The following is a 17,191-nucleotide window of genomic DNA, read 5'->3' as shown; positions in this document are numbered from 1 at the left end:
CTGCATATTGTATCAAAACAAGTGAAGTTGTGATATGTATTCACAGGTCATTCTCTAATGTACCTGTTAGCCTTAAATATTTCTCCTGTGTATATTTATGGAAAAGACAACCAGAATGTTTGGTAAGAATTACAGGTACACTGCCTCATATTAGTTTACTCTTAAACTGTGACCCTCCTAAACTCATGCCAAAATGTAGAAGCTGGAGGATGTGAGTGTTTTCAATATTTAAGTGAAAAACAAATGGAGAATTGGACACTCTTCCAATCTGTACATCAGTGGAATTGTGATCAGGACCCAGAATGTAAAAGAATTTGTATTAATTGAAAGGGTTACAAGAGACCACCCAAAGTCATCAGTCAGAAGAAAGAATAAGGAGTTGGGCATGTGTGGGAGATGAGTAAGGGATCGGAGAGGAATAACGGAATTTGAACCATACAACTTTAAAGCTAGATGGGATTTTGAAAATAACTTAATCCACTTTTGTCTCTTGTAGATGAAGAATCTGATTCCCTGAAAAATTTACTGAATTTTCCAGGGTTACTAGGAGATGATAGGGTTAGAATATGTGCCCAGGCCTCTTGACTCTTTGCCCAATATTGTAGCCTGCAAACTCCACTTGCTTACTATGTTTTCATCATCTCCCTCTGGGTCTTCCATATTCATTCCCACATCATCATCCTTGCCCTGCCTCTAAGGAGGATTTCATTTTCTCTCTTGGAGCCCAGTTTTCAGTCAGGGGTTCCACAGTTTGGTCTGTGAAATGGTGGCAAAAGAGGCAGTAAAGGGGACCCAGTTGGCAAGAGAATAAGGCTAGAGATTGGAGAAGCACAGAAGCATTACAGGCTAGAAGGGGAGCAAGGCAGACAGGGAAACTAAGGAAAGAGACAGTGGGCAAGGTAGGGAAAAGGGGAGGAGATGATAAAGAGGTAAAGTGACAGGTAATTTTTAAGAGCTACATCATGGAAGTCCTCTGAAGAACTATAAAAAGTGCTTATTTGAGATTCAAAACCAAGTACATTTGGGAATTTCCTTGTAGGCAATCTTTCCTATTACAGTTGGAAAGGAAAGGCAGAAAGAGGGGGAGAGAAATATACCTCACTTCTAGTAGTTGCAGAAGCCAGTAGGTTCCAAATATTAGTTTTATTTGAAAGGTAGGCATCTGTGGATTTTTCCAGAATTTATCTGAAGGAATTTTGATAATAGAAGAAAGAGCCACAGCTTGGCAGTGCTAAGCAGGCATACCCCAAGGACTTCTCATTTATCTGTGATCTTGAAATCTAGTTCCATGGCCTATCTGGAGCCATCACCAAAGAAGGCACTAAATTATTTAACATTGGTTCAAGAATTCTTTTATATGTAGAAGAAAATAATGGAGACATATATGCTGTTTTGAATTTTACTTCAGTTTTCGAATTTTTCTCACTTAAAAATATTAGCACATATAAACTATATGTATAAATTTCAAGGAAGGATTGTAAACCTGCTGTAAGCTCCTGTAAGTCTGTACCCACATGGTCAAATATAATCAGTTCTACACTAAGCCCTTAGGATATCACTTTTACCCAGAAAATCCAGGGAATACTGCTTGGTACTGACTTTAGGACCCACTTGCAGCTGTCTGAAAAACTATATCATAAAGTATTAGCCAAAGGAGACGTGGCAGCACAAAAGTGAAAGAGCAATTTATGCACCAGACAAGGACATGGCTGAGAGGTACTCAGAAACAACCTTAGAAGAAAATTCCTGGCAGTCAGCAGGGTTTGTCCTCTTTCCTGGCCACATGATGGCGCACGAAGCCTACTCACTGACAGCTCAGGTGCTGGGATGAAATGGAGAAAAGCCAAGCCACTGTAAGGAGGGAAAGGGCTCTTGCCCAAGGCACTGAGAGTCCCGCAGGCTTTAGGGAACTTGTCACTGGTCCCCTCAGCTTGTGCAGTGGCCACTGTGGGACCTTTCCCATTGAGTACCTAATCTTGCCCTAATAATTTTATGGCTCTCAGCACTTCCCTAAGGTAAATAGGAGAGGTTCTGATTTATTAGTGTCATCTTAGCTGTGCTCTAGGTTACTACTAGGAGACCAAAATTAAACGCCCTGGAAATTTGCCAGTTGGGAAGAGCGTCACTTTCTTCCCGACATGGGCCATAACTGGGCACATCTGAAAGCGGGATTGCTTCCCTATAGGGAGCAAATATTGTGACTTTAAGTCAAAATTATATCCTGTGGCAAAAAACCTGGAAATATAGCTTCATTCACCTTAATTAAAATAGCACTAGGAGTTTTTACAGAGAATATGCATACAGGCTTGATAAAATATAAATTAACCAATTATTCATACACACACACACACACACACACACACACACCACCGCCATACACACTACTTTGTATGGATGGTTGGGGTTAGGGTTCACAATATCAATGCCCTCAAGAGAGGTATGTATCTAGTTAAGGGAAATACTGAAAAGAACAAATGTTTGTTGAATATTTACTATGTTCTAAGCACTGTGGTTGATGCTCGATATGCATTATTTTTTTAGTTCTCTTAAGATATAGTTGTAGGTATCAACTCAAAGAGGTTAAGTAACTTGTCCAAGATCACACAGCTAGTAATGGAGGAAGCCAGATCCATACTCAAATATGTCTGACACTGAGTCCTAAAATAATAACCTCACCCAGAGACACCTCAAAAGACATGGGACACTATTTGGATATCCAAAATCTGGAATGCAGCCAGTCAGGGACTTCAAGAGTGAGAAGACACTTTCTGAAGATGTGATTTTTTATTTTTCCCCTCCTTTGTTTCTGCTACCTATAGACACCCCTTGGTGCTCCCCCATCAAGGTGAAGTATGGGGATGTATACTGCAGGGCCCCTGAAGGAGGATACTACAAAACAGCCCTGGGAACTAGGTGTGACATTCGCTGCCGGAAGGGCTATGAGCTTCATGGCTCTTCCCAGCTGATCTGCCTGTCAAATAAGCGGTGGTCCGACAAGGTCATCTGCAAGCGTGAGTAACCCAGCCCCATGTTGGGTCCTCAGGGCCAATCAGAACCAAAGTTCTTCTCTCTGAGATCAGGGCTTCCTACTGAATGTTTTGTGGTCTTTAATGAGAAAAAAAAAACAAACAAAAACAAAAACCTCGTAAGCAGAAACCAATGGGTTTCTAAGATATGGTGGAAATGAGATGACGCCTTTCAGACTGAAGGGTGTGATCAGCTATTTGGGAAAGGAGAGAACAGAGGTTTGTTCAGAAAACAGGTTATGTTTGTTCATTAAGTACTGGACCCTTTATAGGTGTTGGAGATTTAGAAACAAGACGCACAGAGGCTCTGCCATCAAGGGTCTCACAGAATAGCATCAGAGACAGTAGGGCAGGGCTGACTTTTACCTTCATGAAAATTCATATTGAATTTGGCAAACTGCAAGTGTTACAGCATTGTTGAAGCACATTTTAGATGCCGTTGGTTTTCAAAACAGCCACCATTTATTGAGCACCTATTGTGTGCCACACATTTCACATACATTCAATTTTTGCAACAACGCTATTGATATGGATGTCATTACTTATTGCCAGGGAAACTAAGGCTCAGGGCTGCAGCCATGTGCTCTAGCCTACGCAGACTATGCAACTGGGTGATTATAGTGGACACTTCCAGTGTTTTCCTCAGATCTCTCTGGATGCCCCTTTAGCAGTTTCGTGTCCATGCCCCAGCTTCTGAGTGCTTTGCTTGCACCTTTGATTTTCTTCAGAGGAAGAAAAGGCTCTTCCTTCAGAGGACTTCCCCCTTTGTTCTATAGGTAGAGCACCCCACCCCATGGCCCGCCTGGAACTGCCCTATACTAGTAAAGGAATATGAAAGCCCAGCTTCCTTGCCTGGAGGCAGGACAAGCTCAGGTGTCATTCATGCCTCAGAGCTCCCTAGCAGGAGCAGGGTATGGCTGACTTTGCCTGAGATCCCACCTTGCCCAGCTTCCACCCCTCCCTTGTCCAGCCTCCCCCATCCTTCCCTGGTCTCCCCTGGGAGCACTTTCTTACTAAATCCCTTGTACATAAATCCTTGTCTCGGGGTCTGCTTCTGAGGAACCCAACCCAAGACTTAGTGGCTTAGCTGGGATGCCAACCCAAGCTAGTCTGATATGAAAGTTCATGTTCCTTCTGTGTGACATACAGCCACCCACTTTTTTCTCTAATTCTGTCCATTATATTTAAATTCACATTTCACCCTATGCTTTCAGAGTTTCTGGACTCCAAAACTATGGACAAAAATTACAAAATGCTCAATATGTTTTTCTTTTCTTTTTTTTTAGAAAAGCGATGTCCTACCCTTGCCATGCCAGCAAATGGAGGGTTCAAGTGCATAGATGGTGCCTACTTTAACTCTCGGTGTGAGTACTATTGCTCACCAGGGTACACAATGAAAGGGGAACGGATGGTCACATGTATGGACAACAAGGCCTGGAGTGGCCAACCAGCCTCCTGTGTTGGTAAGAAAATATCACAGCCCTCATAAGGCACACATACTTTGGGAGGAGTAGGGGTATTCGTCCAGTGGATTTGAAAAGAACAATCAATATCTTGGTGTAAAGCATAAGCATTCAGCTTTGCTTTCAGTAATTCCCTTCATCCCTAGTTCTCTAGCTCAGGCCAGACCTAGCCTCAGTCTGTATCCTCGAGCTGAATTCACAGCTGATGGCTTTCATCCTACTATGTTTGTCTCTTTTTTTGGCTTGCTATTGAGACAGCAGCAGGCTGCCAGGGGGAGGGCACATTCCTGCTCCTTAAGATCAGGGATTCTGCCCTGTAGCATTGAGCAGAGTTGACATTTGCAGGGACAGCACTGCAGAGAGCACCTCTAGTGTCTTTCAGCCAGCAGATGTCCTTTGTCATGGACTCTGCTAGTCAGCTAGCGCTCAGTTTGCTAAGATTGAAGGAATTTGGATATTTTACCTTAGTTTGGGTTTGTTGAGCAGAGGTTCTCACAGTATGGTCCTAGGAGCTACAGCTTCACTTGGTATCTCTTTAGAAATGCAAATTATTGATTCTGCTGAATCAGAAACTTGGGGGAGGGCGCAGAATTTTTGCTATAATGAGCCCTCCAGGGGATTCTAAAGTGAAGTAGAGAGGCCACAGATCTAAGGCAGTGCTTCTCAAACTTTAACCTGCATCAGAACCACCTAGGAACCTTGGTAGAAATGGAGATCCTAATCTAGCAGGTCTGGGGTGAGGTTGGGATTCTGCCCAGCCATGCTCTGGTGTAAAGTCTCTGAACCTCAGCACAGTGGACATCTGGGGCCAGTTAATTCTTTCTCATGTGGTTCTGTCCTCTGCATTGTAGAGTGTTTAGGAGAGCCTTGGCTTTTACCCACTAGATGCCAGTAACATCCTCCTTTCTCCAGTTGTGACAACCAAAAATATTTCTAGACATTGTCAGACAGGAGAAAAGGAGAAAAATCACTCCATCGAGAATCACTGGTCTAGGGAAGGTGGATACCCACCCTGGCTACTTAATAGAATCACCTGAGTATATTTTAGATGCTGGTCAAGCCTTGGTTCTACCTAGAGATTCTGATTTATTTACTGATATGGGACAGCTGGAGGAAGCAAGGGGAATTATAAAAGCTTCCCAGGTGGTTTTCATGTGCAGCTAAGGTGGAGAACCATTGTCTGAGAGCAGTGGTTCTGGAAGTGTGGTTCTGTGACCAGCAGTGTCAGCATCACTTTGATGCAGGGCAGGGCAAATTCCCCCTAGTAGGGGAACTCAAGCCCTGCACTGAGAAAGAAAAGAGTTCCTGGCTGAGCATTAGAAAGTATTAAAACAGACATCAAAGTTAGAGTCAAAAGGAAAGTTTATTAGAGAAGAGAAAAAAGCAAAGACGAGAAAGCAAAGACAAAAAGCCGAGACAATGAAAAAAGCCCTGAATGTTGAGGAATTCAGTTTATATCATTCTTTAGTTCCCCTGTGAATTACAGTATAAATACTTTACCCACTTCCTTTAATATGGACATGCAGTGAAGAAGGATAAGAGTATGTAGCATGAAAAGATAAGAATATGTACCGTGAAAGGCTTGCTGGCGGCTCCCAGCCTTTGATTCATAGGTCCCCCATGGTTGTAGCCATAAGGAATGGATGATTTTATTTTGAGTAGGGCAGCCACTTAAACACTGTTTTACCTGTTTCCCCTTCACTGTGTGGGGAATGGGTTGTTAGCAATCCCAGCTGAAGTCTTCCTTTGTTCTGCAGGTTACTCGCTGCAGGGCTGATCAGCATATTGCAGTCTCTGAATGTAGCTTGATTTACCATTTCAGTTCTTATCTCCTTCCTACATTAACCTGAGAACTTGTTAGAAATGCAAATTCCCAGCCATACTCCAGACTACAGAATTAAAAACTCCAGGATGGGTCCTAGTCATCTGCATTTTCACAGGCCCTCCAGAGGACTCTAATGCTTTAAATTTTGAGACCTTTGCCTTAGAAGGTCAAATTTGGCAAGAACTTTAGTACCTTTATACTCAAACTAGTGCCATTGGACCAGCAGCATCAGCACCAGCAGTAAGTTTGTTAAAAATATAGAATCTTGGGACCTATCCCAAACCTGGCAGATCAAAATCCACATTTTAAGAAGATACCCAGGAGATTCCTATGCCCTTAAAATGTTGAGGCAGACTGCTGTATGGCAGTGGTTTTCAATTCTGGTTGCCATTTCAGTCTGAATCTCTGAGGCCCTGGTGTTTTTCCAAGGTTCCTCCAGGTAGCTAAGTACCACTGTCCCAGTGGATCATTTACTCATAAACTGTTAGAGCTGCCAGGACCCAACTTTATAGAACATTCTAGTTCAATCCCCCTATTCTACGGATGAGATCTGAGAGGTCACCTGATTTGCTTGAGTATGCATAGAGCCTAGTCTCCAGGCTCTCAGGCCCAAAGTCTGTGAATCCAGGGACATCTCTGGCACTGAGGTGCTAAAGTAGCTGGCCATAGATGCCTGGCTCTTACCCTGCTGGGATCTGCCCATCTTTCAGAGAACTGCTCAGCTCAGTCTACTAATATGCGTTACCCAAAGGACTCCTTCCTGATTGCTCAGTGTCTGGAGCACACACTTCAGGACTGTGACTGAACTTGGATGATACCGTCTGGGGACAGATGTGCAACAGCTCCTCTGGCCTCAGTCGCATGAGTGTCTTCATGATGGCACCACTGTCCACTGTCTTCCCTGGCTGCATCAGCCATTCTTACTCTGTAGTTATGTGGTAAATGAGCTATAGCTGGCCCAAGATGTGATCAAAACCCTTATATATCAGAGTCATAGCCTGGACCATACCTTGTATTCATTTGATGAGAGCACCAGGTTCAAATAATGACTCAGATAACTAGATTTATCCTTTTTCTATAATTTAGGTAGGAGTTGATATTGGTCAGTAATTGGGAAAACAAACCAATCTAGCTATTTCAAACAGGAGAATTTAATATATGGAATTGGTTACAAAAATATAGGAAGAGCTGGAGGAGCAAAAGAGGAAAATCATTGTTACCAGGGATTAAAGCAGAAAGCCATTCCAACCAAGGGCTGGAGGAGCAAAAGTGGAACTTTAGTGTTACCCAAAGTTCATAACCCTACCCTTGACTTACACCATCATTGATGAGAATGAAGTCAGGAGCCCACACTCCTGTTGATATTTGGAGCCCAGAAAACTCGTTAAAGCTCCTACTAAAAGTATAATGGCTTCCACCTTCTTTTCTTATGAGAATGCCTCCTGTTGACAAACCAATCTGGAACCCAGCTGGCAAAAGGAGTCTGGGAAATGTAACTTTGAGACTTTCAGTCCAGGCAGGAAAGAGGAGAGTATAGAAAAAAAAACAGCATCAACAGAATATTTGCCACAGCAGCCTTTTTCTGAGATTTTAGATTTCTCCCCTGGAATCATTATAGTTGTCAGTGAAGAGAAGACTGCAATCCCTGGTCAACCTGTGCAGGTAAAATGGCACTGAGGCTGTGAACTCTGGACATATTCCTTTTGAAGTACATAACCTGAGGCCAGATGTTTAGGTCAAAAGGACCCCTCACAGATGTTGCTTTCAGTATTTCCCCCACGACTTGGTATATGCAAGCTAGCTCTTCAAAACAATCCAACAATTTTTGAGTATCTCCTTCCTCACATTGGAAGAGGCAGAGGTGATGGGAGGAGATGCTCAAAAATGTTTCTGCTAAGCAAGCATTGGCAAACAGTTCATACTGTTTAGGGATCATACTGTTTAGATGTCTAGATTGTGTGGAACAATGGAAAGAAAAGGCTAATTATTCTCAAAAAGTAACAAGCACATCTTAAGCTGGACCAGATGGGCCTGGAACCTTCTCAAAGGGAAAGAGAAAGAACTACAAAATGAACCCCAATTTCAGAAGATTAACTTAGAGTTCGCCACGGCAAAGTTTAGTTCTCCTTGGTGGAAGGAGAATTGTGCTTACAATTAGGTAGGAGTGGCTAAAAGGGGATCAGTGAGCCAGAGGAGAGAATAGAGCTCCTAGGAAAAAAAAAGAACAAAGCAAAGCAGACAATTTTTTCTTTGATTTTGGTGACAGATAAGCTGGAGTTTGTCCTCAGTGAATTTTACTCCAGGGCTATCACTGACTCTTGGCTTTAAATGCATTAAATTAGTTTAATAAATTTTTGTGTTGGTGAGGCTAGTGGGACCTTGAGCATAACTCAGAGCCTCAGCCTGTTTTAGGAGCTGACACATGGTAGCTGATTAGTTCCCAGTTTTCCACACAACCTTGAATAGTGCATCTTGGCCAGAGCTGTGCTGAGTGCTGAGAAAATTGTCCCAGTTCTCCAGACCTGGAGGGAAGACAAAATGCTGGGCTGACTTTTGACTCAGAGTGGTCAGTTCTGTTGTCTGGCAAATTTGAAAGTACCACACGTTAAAATTAATTCTCTTATGCAGACCACATTCTGGCAGTGAATTCAAATCCATGTTTATTTCAGAAACAGATATAGATAGAAATAAGTTAATGTAGGAGAAAAAAACATGCAGCAAATTGCAGGAGGGTAAAATAGTAAAAGAGCCACAACTCCCATTGATATAAAAAGAAATAAACCTTATAATGTAACAACTGTTGTTCTGAGGGGATATTTTTTTCTTTCTATTTTTAGTTATTTTTGATTACATTGGCATTTAGCTATAACAATGGACAGTTAGAATTATAAGTCCTCATCTAGAGACCAGATTTTGAGTAGACACATGGTCTCTCCTTTAGGCCAACCCTTTTTCATAGGCCAAAAAAGAAAAAAAGAAAAAAATTAAAGAAAGCTAAAAAGCCATGAACAATGAAAACTCAGCAAATATCATTTGACAGGCAGAGAACACAATTCAGTTGGTTTAACAAGGGACAATGTACCAACCAACTTAGTTTTTGGAACTGCCCTCTGCTTGTTTTGTATTTCAAACAGAGTAGAAAATAATGGAAAGTTAGTACAAATGAAATTCTGTAATAAAAAAAATCTGAGATTTAAGATATGCAAATTGATGGAATACTTTTCTTGCTCCCCAACTATCTGACAGCTGGAATTATCCAGTGACCCACCCATAGGGAAGTCTGTTGGACTGCACTGCGTTATCTCCAGAAAATCAGTTGAAATTACAAACATCATGGAGCTAAGAATAAATGTATTAGTGCATTGTTGTAGATGATCTTAAATTATGCCAAAAAATTTTCCTGTATTGACACATATACATTCTTTTACAAACTTTCAGGAAGCTAGTTTCAGTTTTGAAACCACTCGATTGATTGACATACTGATCCATTTTGACCTGATATGGTTTGTTTGTATAAACTGAGCAGGTAAACTTTTAGTGACTCTCTCTGTAATAAACATATCACCAATGAGTTTTTAGTTGGCCATCTTTCTGGTGAAAATGGTGACTTTTAAGTGTGGAATTCATTGCTTCCCTTCTTGCCTCTTTTGTTAGTTTGAGAAAGTTTTCTAATATCTTACATGGTGCCAAAGAACCACTTCTTTGAGACATCCATGAGGATTACACTCTAGCTGGGGAAATAAATAATTGGGCAAGGGTTTGTTCTGCCTTTGGCAGTGACTCTTCCTGTGTTCCATGAAATGATCACTTCCATCCTCCATCACCAACCTCAAACTACTTTATATTTCTATCAGTAATCTATTGCTGCACAACAGACCACACAAAACTTAGTGGCTTCAAACAACCATGTTATTGCTCATGGTTGTTCGGGTTGGGAATTTGGTCAGGTCTTGGTGGAGACAGCTCATCTCTGTTCCACATAGTAATGGTTGAGGTGGCTTACTGGGGCTGGAGGATTCAAGATGGCTGCATTCACATGTCTGGCATCTCAATCAGAGGTGGCTGTACTGACTGGGGTTTGGCTGAGTCAGTCTTAGTCTCAGTCTCTCTCTCTCTCTCTCTCTCTCTCTCTCTCTCTCTCTCTCTCTCTTTCTCTCTCTTTCCTCTCCCTACCCTCCCCCTTCATAATGTCTCATCTTTTCCGTAGGACCTCTACGGTCAGGTAATTGGACTTCCTTAGAGGGCATCTGACTTTCAAGATAGTGAAAGTAGAAGATGTCAGACTCTCTCAGAGCCTAGCTCTGGAACTGGCATAGGGCTACTTTCCTCCCATTTTATTAGTCAAAACAAATTACAAGGCTGACACAGATTCAAACAGAGGGGAAATTGACTCCACCTCTTGGTAAGAGGAACTGCATATATATAAAGGGATTACGGGTAGCTATTTTTGCAGGAAATTGCATGCAATATTCTTTGTTAGAAATCAGTGCTTGGAAATCATTAGTGAAATACATCTTGGAGATGCCACAAGGTGCTATATAGGAGTAATTTGGAAAAAAAAACAAGTATGATTGCTTCTGTACCATTCAGGTACTATTAACAAGGCCAAAACCATAATGCCTTAAACAAGATAGAAGTTCTATTCTCATATAAATGTTTGTACTTAAGTATTCCAGGGCAGTGTCCTAGGCCCAGACATCTGTCACTTGTTCTTTCACACTCAACTTACAGCTTTCATCCCTCAGTCTAAGATGGCTGGCTGCTCCAGCTCCCACACCACATCAACATTCAAACCAGGGTAGAAGAAGAAGGAAAAAGAGGAGGGTACACTCCTCCCTCCCACTTTCTTTTTAAGCATAATCCGGGAGTTACACACATTACTTTTTCTCACATCTCATTAGTGGAACATATCACATGGCCATACCTAACTTCAAGAGAGGCTGGGAAATGTAGTCTTTATTTTGGAAGGCCAAAGACTCAAACTTTTTTTTTTGGCTGTAAAAGAAGGGAGATCGGATAGCAGTAGACAACCAGCTGTCTCTGCCACATCAACTGTACAGATTGAGAGGAAGTTCGTGTAAAATTTCGATCAAGGAGTAAGGGAAGTGAGAGGAGCAGCAGTTAAAAAGCTAGTTTGAATGGGGTATGTGGGAAGTCAGAAAAGCGTAATTAAATGGAGTCTGCTATTTGGAGCTATGACAACCCTTTACTTAGGATAAGAATATCATCTTGCTTTCGAACGGAGTGGAGAGACAGGACCTCACTCCAAGTCAGGCAGTCTCAGATACAAGTTATTATCATGTTCTGAAGCACCTATTAATCTCTAGCACTCATCTTCAAACAGATCTTCCCTGGAAAATACTATTTAAGCAAACATTTTAGGATGCAGTTAATTTATAGCCTCAGTTTAAAAGTTTTTTTTTATTTTTTATTTCTTGTCACTCATTGGTCAGGATACTGTCCTTTGAAACTTTTTCTTATTTTTACCACCTACCTTGTTAGATGTGTTAAGGATCCCAAGTACATAGTTCAGCTTCTCAGATAAATAGTAATTGATACAGTATAATATGTTTGTTACTGGTATTTTACATGCAGAGAGGAAACTACAGCACAGAAAAGGGAGATGGTTTGTCAAATGTCTCCAATGAATGAGGTGGAGGCCAGGATTTTCATGAGTTTCAGGATTTCCACACAATAACTGGCTCTGTGGGCATCCTGACTCAACAGGAAATCATCATGATGTTTCTATAGCAACTTTGTTCATGTCATTCATGGAAATTTATGATAACTTATAAAAAGCAATGATGGCCACGGCTGTGTAATAATAGGTTTAGGTTTCTGGAGTATCTGTAAAGGGCAAGCCAGCTGGTCTCATCAGCTGAAAGAGAGGGCATGATGTTCACGGATGCAACAGAATCGTGTGTCCTGCTGTTGCTCTTCAAGGATTTATGGGGAAGCTGTAACAGGCGACCACAAAAGAATGTGTGTGCAGAAGTTGGAGGAAAATACTGGGTCAGCAGCAGGCAGACACACAGAAGTGTTTGGCTTATTAAAATAATTTAAAAATACATAATCATGTCTTAAAATCTCAGACCACAAAGAAGTTCTAAGAGGGGGAAATGCTTCCCAGTGTATAAATGGGAATGATAATAACAATCCTTAGTCTAGTGAGTGTGAGGATTCAGTGACATAATGCAGAGATAGTACTTAGCATGCGGTGGACATGTAGGAGGTTCAGTAAATATTAACTATTATTTCTAGTGATTTTCTTCTTGATTCTTGTTTAGAAGAGCACTGCTTCTGAAAAACTAGGCCAGTTTCCACTGATCATTGTTATTTAGACATAAGCTGGCTTTGGGTAGCTCTGAGACTCTATCCAGATAACATAATTTGGAGCCTGTTTGCTCTCAATGTCAGTATGTCTAGTTAATACAGAAAACAATCCAGACTATCATTCACATGTTTAGTTTACATGACACAGAGACTAAGAGTAGCTCTTCACTCTGCCAATGTCACTCCAAGAAAATACAGTAGTACAATATAATTTTACATCGAAACCTCTCTCTTCTCTTTGCTTTACATTATATATGTATACTTTCTACTTTCTATGATGAAATTGCCAGCTATATTTGACCAGCAGGAGGCAGATATTGTATACTTGTCTTTCTGATTCACCCAAAGCTGTGAAACATTTGTCTAAATTTATAAAAAGTATGTCTTCTATAACCTATTAACCTATTATAGTAAAAAAAAAAAAGATTCTTTTTAAAAACTTAGCAACTCTGCCCCTGTGCACCAGCAGGACCAGTTGGCCTGAAGTGACCCTGGGCCCTGCCCCTGGCCAGCTGCACCACCAGCCTTCCTCTCTTCATTCTAGGGGTCCACATCGACTTCAGGGGATTCTTCTCCCCAGTCCTCTCACACAGATCTTTGCCAAGTTAAAGTTTGTAAGTAAATGGTTTTAAAGAAAAAATAAAAATAAAAACCTAGCAATTGAAAAGATACCTTGAATGCATTTAAAGCAGCCCCATTTCATCATAACATTTATATACTTTATCAATTCTAAGAAGCATATTTTTTCACATTTTAATATCCCTGAAATTGGAATGTTATCTCACAATTGATAGTGACTTAGACTCAGTAAAATGGAGTGGTTATTCAATTTAGGATTAGTGTATTAAGTTTATAAATTCATATTCACTGAAGCATGACACAGAATAAAAAGGAATTTGGTTATGTGAAGGCAAAACTGTTTAACAAATGATTTGTAATTTCTTACCCTAAATAAAAAGAGAACTTATTAGACAAGACACAGGAGAATGTATGTGAAGACTACATTTGATGCATTTAGTCTCTCAAAGATGTTTGTGATTTAGAATCAAATGACATTTAATTTTCATTTGGGTTGTAGTAACATTTAAATACTTGTCACTTGATATGTAAAGCAATGAAAATCTGAAAATTGTTAATTTGCTGTGGCCACTTGAAATATATTCTCTACCTGTTCAGAATCATCAAGCAGAATTTGCTAAAGTTCAAACTTCCCTTCTTGTGATTTCACTGTAGTTATAATAAAAAGATGAAATCCAAACCAGTATAGAATTGGCATCTCATTTATTTCTAGACCTTATTGTCAACCCATCCTTGATAGTGAGTGGGCAGAAATTTCATTACCAGATAAATAAACTCCTTGAGGAAATTTGGGAGGCCTTAGGAGGGGCAGAGTCAAGGTAAAATTACTGTCTCCAGACACAAATAATAGGTGTGGCCCAGTGGCAGTTGGAGAGGAGAGTAGGCCCAGACAGAACATTGTTCATTGTAAGATATTGAAGAATATGCTCGTAACAGATGTAGCCAGAAGAGAGAGGGCTTATTCCACTCTTTACATGAACAGCCTTAAAGAAATCACTTAAGCTCTCTGAGCCTCAGTTTCCATATATGTTAAATGAGCATTGGGTAGCTCCTTTAAGCCTCCATAACATTTTCTTTGACCTCACCTGGGGTAGTGCCATTTCTACCTCATGTCATATCCCCCTAATAGACTAAACTCTTTGAAAAACACTTGGTTCTCTTGCCTTTGTGAACCCTAGCTCCAGCAGTTGGAGTGATGCCTTGGGTAAGGCAGGTACTCACTAAAGATTTGTTGCCTTGAATTGAATCAAACTATATGATAGCTAAGGTACTTTTCCCTAGTATTCTATGATGCTGTTTTTAAAGCAAGAGGGCCTCGCTAAAGGTTGAATGACTTCTAGACTTATTTGGGTTACCGCCATATCGCCAAGTCAGTAGGCAGAGTTTGGAAACATGGGGAAAGAAGAAGCAATAGCAAATAAATTACCGCACAAGACAGCAAGCAAGGATAATTGGTTGTAGGTTTAGCCATGCACATGTGAGTACCCAAACAATCTTCAAAACTCAGCAGGGGAGAAGATGAAGGGAGGGAAGAGAAATACGGATGAGGTAAATAAACTCTTCAAAAATAAAGAATACCTAGAGCTCTTGGCATGTCAGATGCTAGGTGTTGAATCCCCAAGTTGCCAAGATATTTCTTGATGATGGTGAGAACACTCTGGTTATATTTTCAGATATGGAACCTCCTAGAATCAAGTGCCCAAGTGTGAAGGAACGCATTGCTGAACCCAATAAGCTGACAGTCCGGGTGTCTTGGGATACCCCTGAGGGAAGAGACACAGCAGATGGCATTCTAACTGAGTAAGCGAAATTTGGCAGCTGGAATGATGTTTCCTCTTTTATGTGAGACATTTACTACTCAGAGTGGGGAAATTTATCGACGCTAATCCACTAATGCTTTTAGACTCAGTCCAGCACTCTCAGCTATTCTTCATTCATGCTTTCTTCTTCTCCATTGCCATTTTCACCATCTGACATACTATGTATTTCACTGATGTATTTGTTAGTTGCCTTTCTCCATTACATTATATTTACGATCATGTCCCTAATGCCCAGAACCATGCCTAGAACATAGTTGGTATTCTCTAAATATTTGTGGAAGAAAAGATGGGAAGTAAGAAAGGGTAGTGGAAAGAAGGGAAGAGGAAGAGAAAGAGGAAGAGGAAGAGGAAGCCACCTGGTTAATTTGGAGATAGAATCGCCTCCATTGCTTGCCCAGGGGGCCCCTACTTATGTTCCTGGGCCTTACTAAGCCATCACCCACCTAGAAATGCTCTGTGTGTTCTAGATGCTGCTGCCCCTACATTGTGTTCTGTGAGTACGGTTTAGTGCAGATCTTTTCCATCCCGTGTTTCTTGGCATCGGCTTCTTTCAAAACTTTGGTTTTAAATTTATTTATTTATTTTTAAATTTGTGAAGAAAAAGCTTACAGGAGAAGTTTATTTAAAAAGGATAGGTGTCTTCTGCCTTCTTCCCCACCCCAACCCCATTCTCTAGAACCAACTATGTTAATAGTTTGCTGCACATCCAAAATGTTTTTAAAAATGGGTGATTCCTTTGGTGAAGTTAGCTACATGTTATGTTGCTCTAATTTAGCATCTGGAAATGTATCCTTGCAGTTGTTCCCTGGAGGCCACCATTTTATCATCAATGTTCACATCATGCCTTAAAGTTCATGGCCATGTTAGACCACCCCACTGTTTTCATCTGTGGACAAAGGCTACCTCTGATTTACACCCCCTTCCCCCCCAGTGAGTAATGCAGTAGGGAAAGACTTTTCATAATCCTATCAGCCCAGGTTGTGCAAGAGCAAACATTTTAAAGCAATTATTAGCAATAACAGCACCTCTACTAGGAAGAGATTGAGTCTTGCATCCCTAGCAGGACATTTTCTTTCTACATCCTGATAATTTTCTCTCACTGTACCACCTAGTTTACATAATATTACTAGTTTCGTTCCTCCCTGTACCTCCTCAAAAATAAAGTTCAAACTTCATAAGAAAAAAATTTATTTGCTGTCACATACACATGTCACAAATCCCTAATGAGAAACTCTAATCAGTTGGGATTAATAACTAAGTTACAGTTGACATAAGCAGGAATAAGATTTTATATTTACTTTTGAACCTTTGGGGACTAGCACAATGCCTGGCCCAGACCCTAATACCTAATAGGTTCTAAGATTTTTTTTTGCAACTATGATTGCTATTGAAATCCTGTATAATAAACACAAAATAACAGGTCACCAGATGACACTATTCACCTTGGCCTTTTCATGGGTAATCTGTGTGTTATGGTTAGAAATATGACATTTTAAGGAGTGTCTTAGTAGCTCCTACCCCTCTGTTAAAAGCAGCTCTCTGCTTTGAGAGTTCTACAGCCCGGAGCCAGCAGAAACTTGGAGCAGGATGCTGTGCGGAGTGCACTCTGGCAGAATGAGGAATTTAGAGAAGGCTGTCTTGTCCCTTTTTCAGCTCTTACTTGGTTCTCTGGCATTTCTCTGTGACTCCTTCCCCCATGTCTTATGCAAACTGCTGTTATATAGTCCCCTTCTATGAGGAAAGATTCTAGTGTCAAGCTGAGACAAGTGTTGCTGGTGAGTTCCTTTATTTATTCCTTATAACTATTATTTGCCATGTCACTAATGAAATATAATCTCTAAGAGGTTAGCAGCCACTCATATTGGAAGTTTGACTCCCTCTCAGGTTTATCTGCATCTCAATCATGCTTCCTGTGCTCACTTCTGCAGCACATATACTAAAATTGGAACAATCATGCTTCCTGAGGACCTTAAGGTATCTTGGGACCAAAGTAGCATGTCTCTAATGGTGGGATTTCCGGCACTTTCCCAAGAATCTTGCAAACAGCCGCCTTGTCTATATGTATATAAATTATCCTCAGTATTGATAATAATAATTTCTCATGTCCATTATTAGCAAATATTCTCGTCATTCTTAAGAACTATA

General features: G+C 40.8%; 1 protein-coding gene across 3 annotated transcripts in view; it reads left to right on the top strand.

Moving 5' to 3' along the window:
* SRPX (sushi repeat containing protein X-linked) overlaps window positions 1-17,191 on the top strand; it is a 75,733-nt gene that overhangs the window by 39,765 nt on the left and 18,777 nt on the right. For all 3 annotated transcript variants that reach the window (XM_016153006.2, XM_016153014.2, XM_016152997.2), the window contains 3 exons: window positions 2,820-3,011; window positions 4,313-4,489; window positions 14,900-15,026. In XM_016153006.2, coding sequence (XP_016008492.1) covers window positions 2,820-3,011; window positions 4,313-4,489; window positions 14,900-15,026 — 496 coding nt within the window. The remainder of the gene's footprint in view (window positions 1-2,819; window positions 3,012-4,312; window positions 4,490-14,899; window positions 15,027-17,191) is intronic.

Source organism: Rousettus aegyptiacus, unplaced genomic scaffold (assembly GCF_014176215.1).
Source record: "Rousettus aegyptiacus isolate mRouAeg1 unplaced genomic scaffold, mRouAeg1.p scaffold_m13_p_9, whole genome shotgun sequence".
Classification (NCBI taxonomy): domain Eukaryota; kingdom Metazoa; phylum Chordata; class Mammalia; order Chiroptera; family Pteropodidae; genus Rousettus; species Rousettus aegyptiacus.
Note: the sequence above shows the minus strand (reverse complement) of the source record. Positions and strands in the feature narration are given on the sequence as shown.